Source organism: Lampetra planeri, chromosome 49 (assembly GCF_965212315.1).
Source record: "Lampetra planeri chromosome 49, kcLamPlan1.2.h2, whole genome shotgun sequence".
Lineage (NCBI taxonomy): Eukaryota > Metazoa > Chordata > Hyperoartia > Petromyzontiformes > Petromyzontidae > Lampetra > Lampetra planeri.
The window spans coordinates 735,489-752,650 of NC_136155.1; the positions used below are offsets into that span (position 1 = coordinate 735,489).

Consider the following 17,162-nt stretch of genomic DNA (forward strand, 5'->3'; position numbering starts at 1 on the left):
ATTTAAATTTTATTTTTTACCTACGTGACTTTACCGAAAAAACCGAAGAGTATTGTTGGGGATGTTGTGGCTAGCGCCTCCCTGTGGGAGTGTGTCGTGGTGTGGCGGCAGGGGTCACGGAGAAGCCCGCCACGCGTGCGAGGACGCAGCCACAACAACACCTCGGGGACTCGGCTCGCAACCCTCGTCGCTGCACTGCCACCTGCCGGCCTTCTGGCGTCCCCTGGGTCGCTGGCGTTCCTCTGCTGTGTTCGCCCGTCGGCCTTCACGGGCCTCACGCTGGTGAGACAAAGGCCGCAAAGAGTGTCTGTCTGTCTCTGGTGCAGGACAATCAGTTCCAAAGCCAACGCGTATATTGTCGGAAAATGTTTAACGCGCTGTAGGCTTTCGCGACCAATATCATACATAACACATGTTTTTGGGTTAGATGGCGTAAATGTATAAACGCTGTGTCGTTGAACCCGCCACCACCCGACACAGCCAATTAGTAAGGTTCGTCACGTAAACAGAACGTGGCAATTGTTGTAAATGTTGGGGCTTTGCTCTCCAACACACCGGTTAGTGCTGTACTCGTGACGGATTGGCACGTTCTGTATACGGACGACACCTTTCTAGTTGGTTATTATCAGAGCCACGTGGTTGTTTGCATGTTCACCCCGAGTACCGTGTGGTTCGTGCTGTACTTGATTCCTTTAAAATGTTTCTTATGTCGTGTCTGAACATCTTAACACACCTCCTGTTATATTGCCAGAAAGGATTAAAAAAACGACCCCATTGTGACGTTCATCAGCCGCCTACCTGGCAGAGTGGCTGCACTGGGAGCTTCCCCCGAAGCGAGCGTGACCCTTTGACCCCCGTCTCGCCTCCACATCGCGGTCACTGGCGCGCGCCCCCCGAGGGTTGGGGGATGTCGACTCTTCTCCCCGGCACGTGCCAAGTGTAGCGGCTTTCGTGAGTTCGCATCATAAACATGAAGGGGCCAAACGCCACCCACTCAAGAAGAAGCATTGACACGTGGGTGCCTCTCCTCGTGGTGGTTCTCCTTGTGAGATCCACCCCTCCCCCTTCAACACATGTCCCGGTTTTGTTTGTAGAGGTGGCAACCCTGGACGGTGACATAGCCTCACAGTGGCATACGCACCGCTGCAAATTCTGGACGGGAAGGGCCTCGTGGCCAGAGACCTTTGGGCTCCGCTGTGCGGCCTCAGTGGCCCCCGATAACACACAGCGAGTGAGGACACCTCCCCATCATCATCGTGCTGCTGTCAAACCCCCAATGGTTTCAGATGATGTGGCGGCCCTCACACCGACGATGTCTCATCGGGGGAAAGTGGCACCCCCTCTGAATCGTAGCGGCCGCGCGTTCGCCGCTCGTTGCAGAAAGTCGACGGTTTGAATCCCAGCGGCCGCCCTGGTTATCACGAGCGGTGTTGACAACCACGACCACACGACGCGCTGTCCGCTTCACTCGCGGTGGACGTCTAAGACCCCCCCACCCACCCCCTGACGTCAATCGCAAGAGGAGGAGGGCCGCTGCGATTGGGACTCATCCCGACAGGCAGCCACATGCCCCAGGTGACTCTGGCAAATATCGAGACTCATCCCGGCCTCACGAGGTGTCACCCGCGACACTGACAAAATGCACTTGAAGCGTGATGCGTGCACCGCTCGGGGAAGGGATCCAGTTGAGGAAGAGGCGTCACCGGCCGTCGCCTTGCGAATGTCCCCCACAGTACGGGCCGTTGGTGAACCCGTGACCTTGGTTGCCCTGGGGTCATTGCCGTGCTCCCAGAGTCCACTCTCGTTTTTTTACAAACCCCCAAAAAACTTGACATTTCGTCTCTCACAGCTGGTGAACCTCGGCCTGCCACAATCTGCTGCACGGCGATGCGTTATTCAATTGTAATTAAAATATTTAGCTGATTGTTTCGTACGATACGAAATTATTGTTGAGTGCTGGGTGTCAATCAGAACTGCTTATTGTTGCTGTGTTATGTTTAGTTTGTTCTCCTTTCCCCCGGCACCTCAGATTAGCGCAGTTGGCTACGTACGGTGCGAAAGAAGTTCAACATACATGCATTAAATGGCACATTTTATTATTTAGCAATTGTTTAACAAATGTTCAACATGTAGGTCACACACAGCCGGCAATGCCGTCGTCTGCACGAGCTCAGCTTTCGAGAGGTTTTGCTGCAATTTTTACAGAGCACTGTACAAATACCATCATCATCATCATCATCCCAGAGGGGTCGATACAATTGACACCACTTTGTGGGGAAGTCAATAGTGGTCGTCCTACGGAAAGACTCGTCCCACCATAGGAACGTGGAATTTCCACCACCAGCTCAGCACTGTTAAACACAAGAGGACTACTGACTCACTGCTCAATTCAGCACGAAATAACACGAAGGTTTAATTAACAATAGCTTTAGATAACATTAATAATAATGCAATTTATTCCGGAAAGCCCCAACGAGTCTCAGAACTCTTGTCGCAGGCTGGTCCTGCATTGGGATGTTGAGCTATTTCCTTATCAAAAAGTCAAAAATGATTTCTACCCCCAGAAAATCACTCACGACTCCGAACCTTCCACTTGAACCGCAACCCAATTACTTAGAACTACCGCGATGAAAACCTGGCGTCGCCGTGCACGCAACGCGGCCTTAAACAACATAAACACTGCACCCGAGGCAGTTTGCCAATAAATATCTTTAAAACGAAAAGCTTTCGTCCGTCAAAATCGTCCTTTGTTTTTGTTTTGTATCCAGGAACGAAGCGTCCACGACACGCCGTGGCTCAGCGGGACACCTCTCACCGGAGGCACCTTCGTGGACACCGAGGGTCACGTGACCTCTCCTCCTCCGACACGAGTTTTCTGACACACGACCTTGAGCTGCACGGCAAAGTCACCGCGTCGCATACATTGTGTGCGTTTCCTTCCCCCGCACCTCCGACTGCGAGAGACGTTCAACATACATACAACTGAGCATCACACGACTCACTTTCTTCAGATGTGTAGATCGTCCTGGCTTACAGCTTATTTAATTGGAGTAGCGCGGGAGATTTTTTCCCATGGCGGCGAAACTAAAAAGACGCGCAATGGGTATAGCTTAATACAAACCTCACATTTTGAACACTGCAATTCAAACGCACACCGCAATACTGAACGCGATCTCTTAAAAATAAAACGCATAAATATCGACCGTGCACGTTTTCACGTCTCCCACGCCGCGGTGTCCGCAGAGCGAGTGGTCGCGAGGTCAACCCCCGCTCGCGGGTCCAACTCGGCCCATCATCGTTGCGAGGCAGATAAAATGAACGGCACCTTCCTGAGCAAGTCGACTGTGGTCGTGCTCTGAAGCTCGTTCTCACAGATGCCGAGTAGACCACCAGCTCATACCCCATCCCCCCTAGCCCCCCACTCTATGTCCACCCAGTGGCTCAAAGGCTCCGAGTTCAAATCCGGGAATCAATAGTGGTTGCCTTTATGAGGCTAAACTTGTCCCCGCCATACAAATGGGGAATTTCCAGCACTGGATTAAGGCTCTAAACCACTCGAGCAAATACATTTGTGGGCTTTTGTTTCCCTTTTGTTTCCCTTTTTTCCCCTTCACGGTAGCGGGAACGCAGCGCGGTCAGCCTGGGACAGCGGCGCCCCCCCCACACCCTCTCATCCTCCACATCCTTCACTCTTCTCCCTCGTCGCTAACTATCATCTCTGACGCGTGACTTCATCTACCTGCCAATCCTCAGTCTCATCCTCTCCAGTTATGAGGTGGGTCAGGTGGGGGGAGAACCCTCACAAGCGGGTTGTGAATGTGCACATTCAATGTGTTCACTCTGGCGAGTGAACACATTTAATGTGCACATTCAATGTGTTCACTCTGGCGAGTGAACCCGGGTCTCGCTTGAATCTCGCAGTCTCAGTGGGCCCTGGTCATCTGCTTGATGTAGAACAAAGGAAGGGAGGAATTGGGGGGAAATGAGATAATGTGACTGAAACCTAGCAATTCGTAATAATAATAATGCACGACTAATTGTTTTGGGTTCGGCCACTTAACGATTTGTGTCGTAAACACCTTCCACCACCTGCCGACGCAGCCAACCAAATAACACATTGTCGCAAGAGTCGAGCTCACAAATGATGATGATTGTTTTCAGCTCCGTTGCCGGTAAAAGGTGAGGAACAATTCTCAGAAGCAGAATGAGAAGCAGTGAAATACGATGACGATTTCGCTTGAAACTGCGCCAAGCGTCTTCAAGCGAAAGATCCAGGAAGTCAGAATTAAAGCCAGGAAGTGAAGAGATGAAATAACACGAATACTGTGCAAAGGAAATCCAACTTGACAAACGGTCAGCATGAAACAGAAGCGAATTTGACAACATCCTTGTCATTTCATTGGACGGGACGAGTTGCGGGCGGCAGTCACTGTACGCGGTGAACATACAACCGCTCTGTAAGGTGCCCCTCTGCGCAGGCCTCAATCCTTCAAGTACAAATTAGAACCCAGCAAGCGCCTCTTCCTCTCTACCGCCGTGCGGCAGGGCGATCGGCATCGTGCGCGCGTTGGAACTTCTTTGGCACCGCACGTGGCCAACCGTGCGCGGGTTCCGGGCCCGTGGGCCAGCAGTAGCCGCAGGGCCCTCCGCGGGCGACGCGTCGCGGACTTCTCCGAGGCGCTGCCGGCGGCAAAAACGAGCCGAGTGCCGTTGCAAATCGTCGCGACGGACGGAGTTCCATGGCGCGGTTTTGACGGCCGCGGTCGGAATGGTGACCAGGCGCAGCCACCTCGGGCTGGCGCGGCCGGCTACGTACGGCACAGAAGAAGTCCGCACGCACAGGAGCGGAGCTCGTCTTGGAATACCGGCACATAACGCTCCCGTGCGGTCGAGTGCTGACACGGTGGTTGGCGCACTCGCGCCAAGAGACCCGTGGTGATTCGCTTCACAGCCACAACCACCGGCGGTGAGCCCCGGCGTCACACCGTGTGGCGAGCTTAACAGCGACCGGGTTTAGGAGTTTGTATTTTTCGTTCAAAAGTGTTCACAGACGGACTGACGGAATATTTGACGATCACTCCATCGCGCGTTTTCAGATGCGCTTCTTTGGCCGTCTGGAACGCTCTTTCTTCCAATATTAGGAAGCTACTGGAGCGACCATGCACTTTGAAATCATCATCTAGATTGGAAAGACATTTATTTATGAACTGCTTTTTGTGTTTAGTTTGTTGTCCCTCCCCCGCACCTTCGATGAGCACGGGTGGCTACGTACCGTGCGAAAGAAGTTCAACGTACACACACGTGACATCTGGGACACTCCCTGGCGTAACCAACAGGAGGTCGTGGGTTCGGTCCCGACCCTGACGCCTGCTGCTGTATATGTGGAGTCTGCGTGTCTCTCTCCCCGTGGTCACGTGACATTTTCTCCGGGACCTCTGGTTTCTCCCTCCACATTGAGAATCAACATCACGCGTTTAGAGTATTCGGCTGCAATGCATTTCCACGCGATAAGCCACTTCACTGAGCTACCGTTTGTGGCCAGGTCGCTTCTGAAAAAGAGCTACATAGCTCAGTGGGCCTTTCCTGGTAAAACAAAAAAAGTATAATTTAGTAGAACACCTTTCCCTTGTTCACCAATCCGTACTGAGAGGAATGAAGAAGTACGGTCAAACAACCCTCATGATCCGTACAGTTGGCTATGCGCTGTGCGCGGTGTTCAACACGTGACCGACGTGGCACGGCGAAGCCTTTATCCAACGGTGGACTCACAAAGGTTGTAAATGACGACTGTTTTAAATGCGAGGCTCATGGAGGAATACAAAGGCAACGTGTTTTTCCCCATCAGATTCATCATCGATGCCATTCAAGGAGCAGTGCTTGTGTTGCGATCGAAGCGTCGTAGTTTTTGTTATTTTCTTTGAACCTATCTACGTGACTTTACCGAAAGTCCCAAAGAATATGCACACACGTTCTCATTTTGTAAGTGTGCTCTCATCATTCAGTGAGCGCACTTTCGCGTCTTGTTGTTTATACGCACGTAGAGACGCATGGATGTGCGAGCGTGAGCGCGTGCGAGCGGGTGGCTCACGCCCCGCGAACGATGCGCGTCGTCACGCACCCTGCGCTAGCTCGCCAGCAGGAATCTCGTCTTGCATCCATCCTGGTTGATGTGGCTCTGCAAAACAGAAAATATACGCACAGCAGCGAGACGCCATGAAGCATTCCGACGAAAAGGGGCCGAGTCATCGTTTCCTCGCCGGTGACGAGAAGTCCCCATCGGCCGGGTGAAGTGTTGAGCGCACTGGACCTGCGATCCGGAGATTGTCACCGGATCGATGCCATCGCCCCGGTGCGGAAGTGGAAACAATGGGGGCGGGTTTCTGAAATCCTCACCTCCTCACCAATCACCGCTTCCTCTGTCCACCCAGAAGTATAAAGGCTAGGAGATGTTAACTACCTCGCCTGGTATACAGGAGGTCGTGGGTTCGATCCCGACCCTGACGCTTGCTGCTGTATATTTGTTGGAGTTTGCGGTGTCTCTCTCCCCGTGGTCACGTGGATTTTTCTCCGGGCCCTCCGGTTTTTCGCTACGCATTTATTTGGCCGCAACAAATGTCCACGTGATAAGCCACTCACGTGATAAGCCACCACTTCGACGAGCTGTCATTTGTGATAGGCAGCTCGCTTCTGAGCTACATAGCTCAGTGGGCCTTAGCTGGTAAAATAAAATGTTTAGTTTATAAATGGGTTCGCCGCAGTCGAACAGAAGGATGGTCAGCATGGAAGAGTAGGCCAAAACACGCTCCAAGGGGCCTTCTAGAGCTCCCTCTCGTGGGATCCCTTCCGCCAGGAGCGGTGTTAGCAAGACATTGCAGGGCTGCACCTTTAGCTTTCAACCTCCGCTTGCTGATTCTGAGGCTCTTAATGATCTCGATGGAATATGCGGCTGAAGGAGGTCATGAATGCAGGCCTTGAACAAGCAACAAAATAATCTTAGAATCAATACGGGGGGTACGGATAGGGTGCCAGTGAAGGGACAGGAGCAGAGGGGTGACGTGGTCCTTCAAGCGTGTCCCAGTTAGCACCCTGGCTGCTCTACATTTCCACGTGATAAGCCACTTTGTTCAGCTATCATTTGTGTGCCTTGTCACTTAATAATAGCTCCTCAGTGGGCCTCACCTGGTTGATTAAAAATGTGAAGTTTTATTTGTGTATTTTTAAGTGAGTCGTTTCCCTTTCCTACACTTTGCACCACCGTCGTGTTGTTGTTGTTGTATTGTGTTGTTGTTGTTGTTGTCACCTTCTGACCCCGTGCCCCGACTGGACATCTGTGACAAAATTACTCTAAAGCTCATCAGATTCGTCCAAGTATTAATATTCTGATAACCAAGTTCAACATACAGACACACGAGCAGTCTCCACCTGTCCCGACTGAGCAGGCTGACGCTGGGGCACGGAACGAGCGACGCACGCTAGCGAGCGAGCGAGCGAGTGGTGAGTGGCGAGCGAGTGGTGAGCGGCGAGCGAGCGAGTGGTGAGCGGCGAGCGAGCGAGTGGTGAGCGGCGAGTGAGCAAGTGGTGAGCGGCGAGCGAGCAAGTGGTGAGCGGCGAGTGAGCGAGTGGTGAGCGGCGAGCGAGCAAGTGGTGAGCGGCGAGCGAGCAAGTGGTGAGCGGCGAGTGAGCAAGTGGTGAGCGGCGAGTGAGCGAGTGGTGAGCGGCGAGCGAGCGAGTGGTGAGCGGCGAGCGAGCAAGTGGTGAGCGGCGAGCGAGCAAGTGGTGAGCGGCGAGCGAGCAAGTGGTGAGCGGCGAGTGAGCAAGTGGTGAGCGGCGAGCGAGCGAGTGGTGAGCGGCGAGTGAGCGAGTGGTGAGCGGCGAGCGAGCAAGTGGTGAGCGGCGAGTGAGCAAGTGGTGAGCGGCGAGTGAGCAAGTGGTGAGCGGTAAGCGAGCGAGTGGTGAGCGGCGAGTGAGCGAGTGGTGAGCGGCGAGCGAGCGACCGAGCGAGTCCGCGCCTCACCAGCTTCCAGCGCAGCAGCCTCACCCACTCGTCCGTCTCCCGCGGCGAGTCGGCGTACATGTAGTAGGTCCTCTCGGGGAACACGAGGCTGAGACGGGGGCGACGCCACAGTTACACGAGGACACCGTCGGTGTCCCCCCCCCCCCCCCACGAATGCAAAGTTCAAAATTCGCCCCCTCCTTCGCCCTGGGATGGAACTAAACAATGTGTAGTTGACCACGTAAGCCCCACTGAGCCATGTCAGAAGCGAGCCGGCCACAAGCGTCAGCTCGGCGAAGTTCCCCTCCGACGGCACTTCCCCCGGCGCTCTCCGGCACCATCTCACATCTGGTGACGGCGGCGAGGCGCGAGGTCCGGCGCGGCACACGGGGTGGTGGTGCGTGGCCAAAAACACCACGCCCCGCCGCCTTTGTCTCCTGAGCGGCGATGTTTACACACCGCACCAGGTACTCGCTTAAGGCCGAGTTGACTTAAAGGAGGCCCAGGACCGGTTCAGATATTCGCCACCGATGTTGCTCGTGAGCGAGGATCGAACTCGCGTCGCCAAGAATGTGACGCGTCGTGTGCGCTCACCGGCACGGGCTCACCGGTACGCGCTCACCGACACGCGCGCGTACGCACGTACCAGAACACGTTGGTCCTGTCCTGCGTGTAGTCGTACTGCACTGCGCTGCACCTCGTGAGATCCAGCGTCTTGATCGCTTCAGCGTCCTGCGAGAACGCGAGGGAAACGCGTCATGCAGCCCACACGCACGGCGGACCCCAGAGGGCACACAACTGGGTGGGTGCGTGGGGGGGGGGGGAGTCATGTGACCATACTTCACCACGCTGGTCAATTCAAGTCGTTGAACTTCTTTCACACTGTACGTAGCCAACCGTGCCAACCCTGCACAGCTTCCCAAATATAAATAATACGTCATTTTAACTTGTGCGCTGGGCAGTATTCGCTCACTCTTGAACACAGACGGAGAATTACTCAAGAGGCGCGAGTAACCACAGACAGGCAGGAAGGCAGCCAACCGTGAGACCAGGACAAACAATTGCCCAAGCTCTGCGGTCCACTATACGTTGAGGTGCTCTTGGTCAACACGTGCGAGGGGGCAACACTCGATCCCGTGAAGATTGCACGGGCGGAGTGCTGTTCATAGATTCCCCCGGGCCCTGCGGTCTCCCACTCAGACCCGACTGTGTCCGTGTGGTCAGCAAGGAGCACGGCGGCGGTGGCTATGAGATGTTAACTACCTCGCCGCCTGCTCGTGCGAAGTGCCCGTACCCTGGCCTGCCGGGGGAAACGCGTGACAGCAGATGTGCCCGAGGTCCAGAGGGAGACTGGCAGGAGGAAGGGTGGGGGAGAGATTGAGAGAGGGGGGGGAGAAAGGGAGAGAGACAGACGGGGAGATACAGGGAGGAAGAGAGGGGAAGGGAGCAAAGCCAGGAAAAGGAGTGACGAGAGAGAGACAGAGCAAACGCTCGGTGAAGGGACTGGCTTTGGCGGCTTGTAGCGACTCACCCTGGGCTCCTTGTAGTACTTCATCTCGTGCCGGAACACCGTGAACCATCGCAGCTTCCAGCTCTGCAGCTCGTGCACAAAAAGCAGAAACAAAGCAAATGACTCACTCAGGAAACGTTGCATCTTCCGCCAAAAATAAACGCAGGCCGGATCATCTCACCGGGCGATGCCATCACAATACCCACTCTCGTGGTTATCGACCTATTTTCATTGGTATTATTATAGTATTTGATGGGCTAGTCACTCTCTCCGTGACGGGCTACGCGCACTGTGAGAAGTCCATGTACGTATGCCGAGCTTCTTTCGCACCGTACGTAGCCAACTGCGCTGATCAAAGGTGCGGGGGAAGGACAACATCTAAAGAAAAGATCTTTCAATCTAGATGACATAAAAGTGCATACCTCCAGTGGCTTCCTAATATCAGTGGCAAGAGCTTTCCAGACGGCCGCAGAAGGGCATCTGAAAGCGCCGTTGTTGGATTGCGTAGCCAAAGAGGCTGACGGCTAGCTATGAAGAAGAACCATTGCCCGAACCGTCGTCTCTTACATATTTATCGTTTTAAAGCCACACGGTGTTATTGCCGCACGTGATGAGTGTTTTAGTTTGCTATAATAATGATGGCTCCTATAATCACAAGGCCACCCAGCGGGGCCTAGCGGCAGTACCTTGATGATGAAGCCTTGCTTGGTGAGGAAGCCTTCCTTCGTTGCTAACTGCGAGGGGGGGGGGGTGATGGTGATGTGAGGACATCGTAAAACAAACATTATCCAGGCTGACAAACTCCACACTCTGAAAAACAAAACAAATAAACTCACCCAACAAAAAAAAAATTAAATTAAAAGACCGACCAGGACAGACAGACTTGAAGTTCCTCAATATGACTTTCTTCATCTATATTAATGCCCGGGGCTTAGACAGCCAGATAGACGCTAACTTAATATGCTTCTGTGGTAATACCAGAGGTGCTCACGGCCAGCTTAACAGTGCCTTGAGAATTTTAGGATTTACTATTAACACATGAGGCTCCTCCAATTAGCACGGTTGGCTATGTACGGTGCAAAAGAAACTCAACATGCATACGTACGAGGCTCAAGGAGCCAGACGATGGCTCCTCGTACGGTCGTGTAGCGGTTAGTGAGCTGCGCTATCAACCCAGTGACCGAGGTTCGAATCCCGCTCACGGGCAACACCGGTGACGATTAACTGAACCGGTCATGGGCCTCCCCTATGTCGACTCAGTGTGAAATGAGTACCTGATGCGGTGTGTAAACAACATTAGCACCGAGTTGACAAAGGCAGCCGGGCGTGGTGCTGGCCATCCATACGTTGGCCGGTACAGCCCTAGCGGTCCGTCTCAGGCTACACGGAGGATCTTTGTCTTAACAGATAAACAAACCCTCCTCCCGGCTGTGCCACGCTCACCGAATCGGCGTGCGGCTCCAGGAGCTCGGGCTCGCCGTGCAGCGCCGTGTGGATGCGCACCGACTCGTACGTCTGCGGCTCCGACACTTGGCGCGGGTAGGGCAGGTGCAGCAACACCAGCGTGCCTGCCGGCACGGCCGTTCCACGCACAGACAACCTCAAAACTCGTCGTCGTCGCCGTCGTCGTCATGCTAACAATCCACATTTATGTAACACTTCATGTCACTTACTGCTCTCGTGTGGACTCACAATTATCGCTATCACACAACCTACTTAACGGCCAACAACCGCAGGGACGTTTTCAGACGTCTGACAACTGCCTGGCGATGCTGCAAGCGCGAAACGTCCGCACCAAAGCTGTCCGCCGTCGCGCGCCGGTGACACTCAAGCAGTCGAAATTTGGCTGTTCCAGGCGACGACTCGCCACGCCGCCGCAAGCACGGCCCGCCACGAGTCGTCTCGTCGTCGGCAACTTGCCGTGCCGGTTTCGTTGGAAGGGCGCGCGACACAGAATCAGCATGTCTATTTATCTGGGAGAAATCTGGGAGATACAAATTTAGCCTGGAGACACGGCCACGTGCATCCCAGTTGAGCACTCCTCGAATGTAAGAAGCGGCTGGTTGCGAGCGATTCTCTGACGCGCTGGAAAGCGTGCGGGGAGGTTTTGAGAAACGGGAAGACTTCTTCACACAATTCTGGCAAATTGCCTGATGAAGCTGGTTGTAATCACCAGCAGAACTTCACAGCACTCTAATGGTAAATGTTGGGGGTGTACTCTCCAACACTCCGGTGTAGTCAATCTTAATTTTAGAACTTTCGTGACTGCAGGAATTATTATTTGGTTCTTTCGGTTAAGTCGCGTTTAAAGATAAAATAATAAATTAAATTAAATAATAGAATACGACGTTTCGATTGCAACACAAGCAATCATCATCAGGTATAATGAAATAGCGACATAAGATCTAACCAGAAAACTATAGACAGACATATTAGCAGACAGATATCACCAAGATACATACATAGCGAGAGCAACACAGGTGACAGAGAGGGGTGATCGTCTCTGTGGGGTGGCCTTAAATAGACAGAGGGGGGGGCGGAGGCAGAGAGAAGGAAGGGGGGTTAGAGAAAAAATTAGCATATCAATGAGTGGTCAACAGACGTGGTGCTGCACGGCAAGTAAGCCTGAAAATCAGGAGGACACACTAAAATTAAATAACCTAGTAAAATATCGAAATGTAATGTAATACAACACAGAGGGTCGGTCAACACACAATTAACGCATAGCCTGGTTGATTACGTATTTCAAAGATTGCTAAGTTAGAATTTAAGTGTGAACATTCTAAAGAGGACACAGGCAGAGAAAACAAGTCGCCAGAGAGAGAGAAAAAAGATAAGCTTAAAACTTCCCCGTAGAAGTGGTTCAATCTTAATTTTAGAACTTTCGTGACTGCAGGAATTATTATTTGGTTCTTTCGGTTAAGTCACGTCTAAAGATAAAATAATAAATTAAATTAAATAATAGAATACGACGTGTAGTAACTAATTGTCAGGTTTTGTTGACGTGACAAACCTTATTGATTGGCTGTGTCAGGCTGTGGTGGGGATAACGACACGTTCATATTTAAGCGCTCTGAACCCAACAAAAAACCTTCATCACGAAAAATATTGGTCGCGAAAGAAGAGAAAAGGAGCGAGCGAGTGAGCGAGTGAGTGAGCCCCCGCGCGAGTGAACGGCTCGACGACGAATCAGCCGCACGCCCAACAGCCCAAGCCGAACGTCTCGCGGTAGCGGTGACGGTGGCCGGTCGGCGGCACGAAGCGACGGCGCCACCACCACCACGACCACCACCATCGCCGCCGCCGTCACCCACCGGTCTCGCTGCCCACGAGTGGCTTCTGGGAGAAGTGCGCCAGGAGCTCCGGCAGGGACTGGAACTCGCTGAAGCCGAATTTGATCTTCCCGTCGCTGCACTTCACCAGGAAGTGCTTCACCGAGTCCTGGCACCTGCTCGCTCGCACGGAGCGCGAGACTCACTCGGGCTGGCCAGACTCACTCGGGCTGGCTGGCACGTAGGATGAGACTCACTCGGGCTGGCTCGCACGGAGCGCGAGACTCACTCGGGCTGAATCGCACGTAGGATGAGACTCACTCGGGCTGGCGAGACTCACTCGGGCTGGCTCGCACGGAGCGCGAGACTCACTCGGGCTGAATCGCACGTAGGATGAGACTCACTCGGGCTGGTGAGACTCACTCGGGCTGGCTCGCACGGAGCGCGAGACTCACTCGGGCTGAATCGCACGTAGGATGAGACTCACTCGGGCTGGTGAGACTCACTCGGGCTGGCTCGCACGGAGCGCGAGATTCACTCGGGCTGGCTGGCACTGAGCATGAGACTCACTCGGGCTGGCTCGCAAAGAGCGCGAGACTCACTCGGGCTGGCTAGACTCACTGGGGCTGGCTGGCACGTAGGATGAGACTCACTCGGGCTGGCGAGACTCACTCGGGCTGGCGAGACTCGCTGGGGCTGGCGAGCCTCACTCGGGCTGAATCGCACGTAGGATGAGACTCACTCGGGCTGGCGAGACTCACTCGGGCTGGCTGGCACGTAGGATGAGACTCACTCGGGCTGGCTGGCACGTAGGATGAGACTCACTCGGGCTGGCTGGCACGTAGGATGAGACTCACTCGGGCTGGCTGGCACGGAGGATGAGACTCACTCGGGCTGGCTGGCACGTAGGATGAGACTCACTCGGGCTGGCTGGCACGTAGGATGAGACTCACTCGGGCTGGCTCGCAAAGAGCGCGAGACTCACTCGGGCTGACTGGCACAGAGTGCGAGACTCACTGGGGCTGACTCACATGGAGGACCAGTGGTCGGCACTACTCACTTGACGGACACGGCGAGCTGCCCCGACTCACGGCTCTTGCGCAGGAGGTAGCTGCCCAGCGCCCCGTTGGACATGAGCAGAGCCTCCGCCTGGTGCCTGCTCAGCTCCCCGTGGTACCAGCTGCGCCGCACACCGCACAGGCAAAACGCCACCCACACAAGCGTTTTAACAGACTGTTGGGGCGAGGTGAACACGTGTGTGTGTAGCGACAGATGAACACGTGTGTGTGTGTGTGGACACAGGTGAACACGTGTGTGTGTGTAGAGACACAGATGAACACGTGTGTGTGTGTGTGTAGACACAGGTGAACACGTGTGTGTGTGTAGAGGCAGATGAACACGTGTGTGTGTGTGTAGACACAGGTGAACACGTGTGTGTGTGTAGAGACACACGTGTGTGTGTGTAGAGACAGATGAACACGTGTGTGTGTGTGTAGAGGCAGATGAACACGTGTGTGTGTGTAGAGACAGATGAACACGTGTGTGTGTGTAGAGGCAGGTGTGTGTGTGTGTAGAGACACACGTGTGTGTGTGTAGAGACACAGATGAACACGTGTGTGTGTGTAGAGGCAGGTGTGTGTGTGTAGAGACACACGTGTGTGTGTGTGTAGAGACACAGATGAACACGTGTATGTGTGTGTAGAGACACAGATGAACACGTGTGTGTGTGTAGAGACACAGATGAACACGTGTGTGTGTGTAGAGACAGATGAACACGTGTGTGTGTGTGTGTAGAGACGCACGTGTGTGTGTGTGGTTGCCGTGAGCTCACGAGATCTCCTGGAGTCCAGATTCGTCCTCCATGATGGGGACGAGCGCGAACGGCCCCTGGGCCAAACCATGAGCCACCACGCCCGAGTGGCCGTCTCTGAGTGTGTTCCCTGCGGCCCCTCGGCTCAATGTCCACTCTGTCAGTACTGTCCTCCGTGTGTGCTGCCCTCTGTGTGTGCTGCACTCCGTGTGCGCTCTGCGCGTGTGTGCTGCCTTCCGTGTGTGCTACACTCCGTGTGTGCTACACTCCGTGTGTGCTGCCCTCTGTGTGTGCTGCCCTCTGTGTGTACTGCACTCCGTGTGCGCTCTGCGCGTGTGTGCTGCCCTCCGTGTGTGCTACACTCCGTGTGTGCTGCCCTCTGTGTGTGCTGCCCTCTGTGTGCGCTCTGCGCGTGTGTGGACTCGACACTGACACCGCGGTTTAGTCGCTTCCTTGTTTTGTCCACGTGACAAGAACTGCACCCAGCACGCCCTCACCCCCTGCCTCCCTCATGGCAGAGAGGGCAGCGCAGTGGGCTGGTCACTGTCTAGAGGGGGCAGGGCAGTGGGCAGGGCGTTGTCTAGAGGGGGCAGGGCAGTGGGCAGGTCACTGTCTAGAAAGGGCAGGGCAGTGGGCAGGGCGTTGTCTAGAGGGGGCAGGGCAGTGGGCAGGTCACTGTCTAGAGAGGGCAGGGCAGTGGGCAGGGCACTGTCTAGAGGGGGCAGGGCAGTGGGCAGGTCACTGTCTAGAGGGGGCAGTGGGCAGGGCGTTGTCTAGAGGGGGCAGGGCAGTGGGCAGGTCACTGTCTAGAGAGGGCAGGGCAGTGGACAGGGCGTTGTCTAGAGGGGGCAGGGCAATGGGCAGGGCGTTGTCTCGGGAGAGAGAGGGACGCGGTATTGTCCAGGTGAGCCGTGTTTAGGGTTCACCGTGGCCTCTCTGCTGCCTCCCTGCCACTGAGTGGGTCACTGAGCAGCTCTAGACCGTGTTTGGTGGTGGTGGTTCTACGGCATTGGAACGATGCGATGCAGTAGCTCGCCCTACACGAGTCTGTGTGCTGTGTGACACCTCTGGCAGGCAGGAGGACGAAGCGTGGTTGGCTACGTACGGTGCGAAAGAAGCTCTACATACAGTCCACACATTCACGTTGCAACGGACCCAGCAAGCAAGCCCACGCATGTGTAGCCAGGCGTTGTTCTGCATTGCAGCGTTCCAACAAACTGGTGGTGTGAGAGTCAGAATATTTATTGATACGGCGAGGAACCCGATAAGCGATCAAAGTTCCTCTTTGTAAACAGATGTCCCGTCGATGTGTGCTCGTGCGTGTGTAGCGGTGCACAAGTAACGACACAAACATCAGCATATTTGACAATAACACGAATTCCCAATGTTTTGAGTGGAGTTTATTGGAATTCCTGCCTCCTGTACTCCCAACGTAACTGCTCACGGCCTGTGGTTGATAATGATGATAATTATAATAATTATAATAAGTGTATTACATCTTATTTTCTGGATTATAAGACGCTCCAGAAAGTCAAGGCTATACGGGGGAACTTTATCTTTGTATGGAACGCAGCTTTCCAATCACACTGCGCCAACGCTTCCCAAACCCGATGCAAAGACAAAGATCCCCCATGTAGCCTTAACAGACTGTAGGGGCAAGTGCTGTTAGCGCGTAGCACCTATGAAGGCTGGCACGGCACACGAGGGGGTGGGTGGCCAACACCACGCCCGGCCGCCTTTGTCTCTCCAGTGGTGATGTTTACACACCGTACCAGGTACTAATTTGAGGCTGAGTCGACCTAAGGGAGGCCCAGGACCGGTTCAGATAATCGTCACTGGTATTGGCCGTGAGCGGGAATCGAACTCAGGTCACCGGGTTCGTAGTGCAGCGTAGCGCTAACCGTTGCACCACCGCTCCCCACACGCCGTATGCTCCCACATTCACACATCCGATTTGCGCGGTTGGCAACATACGGTGCGAAACAAGTTGAAAAGAAACCAGTTTTGTTTTCTTATTTCACCCCACTGAGCCGTGCAGCTCGTTTTCAGAAGCGAAGTGGCTCATAGTGTTGAAATGTATTGCGGAAGCCAAAACCATGCACACGTCAGGGCAACGTGGAGCTTCTCGTGTTTGAAGGGGCACGGCAGCTGGCGACTGACACCAATGAGCGCCTCGCCTCACGAGACACGTGCCGCTCAAAAAGGGGAACCCACAGCCGAGTGGAAATTCAACCGCAAGCCGTGACAACCGCAGTGGGATTTTTTGCGTTTTTGTTCAATCTTTCCCCTGCCTCTCACACAAAAATAACGTCCGCTCAAGTTGTGTTTCGCCTGTTAAATTGCGACAGTTACCACAGAACCCCCCCACCCCTCCCCGACTATCGAAATCCGATGAACTGCGAATCTCGTTTGTGGCCCATGTCCAAGTAAGTTCCCGTCTCGTGTCGACCGTTGGACGCTGCTCGACATCCCCATTTGCGTGTCTCCCACTCTCTCGCGAGGATTTGTATCCGGGTCCTCCGATTTTTCCTTCCACATTTAAAATCAACGTGCATTTCGAGTATTTGGCCGCTATAC

The 17,162-nt window shown here is 54.2% G+C and overlaps 1 protein-coding gene across 2 annotated transcripts; it reads right to left on the reverse strand.

Moving 5' to 3' along the window:
* Nucleotides 1–2,079: 2,079 nt before the first annotated feature.
* LOC144734058 (dual adapter for phosphotyrosine and 3-phosphotyrosine and 3-phosphoinositide-like) lies at nucleotides 2,080–15,775 on the reverse strand. Of its 2 annotated transcripts, XM_078616108.1 has the most exons (10): nucleotides 14,607–15,775; nucleotides 13,836–13,955; nucleotides 12,818–12,951; nucleotides 10,947–11,071; nucleotides 10,190–10,237; nucleotides 9,525–9,587; nucleotides 8,640–8,725; nucleotides 8,015–8,102; nucleotides 6,119–6,175; nucleotides 2,080–5,583 (listed from the first exon to the last, which is right to left on the reverse strand). In XM_078616108.1, the coding sequence occupies exons 1-9, from the start codon at nucleotides 14,636–14,638 to the stop codon at nucleotides 6,125–6,127; spliced, it is 747 nt and encodes a 248-aa protein (XP_078472234.1). In that variant the 5' UTR covers nucleotides 14,639–15,775; the 3' UTR covers nucleotides 2,080–5,583; nucleotides 6,119–6,124. The 2 variants fall into 2 exon arrangements, with proteins under 2 accessions (XP_078472234.1, XP_078472233.1); XM_078616107.1 differs by having other exon boundaries at nucleotides 2,080–6,175; nucleotides 14,607–15,774.
* Between the last annotated feature and the right edge of the window lie 1,387 nt (nucleotides 15,776–17,162).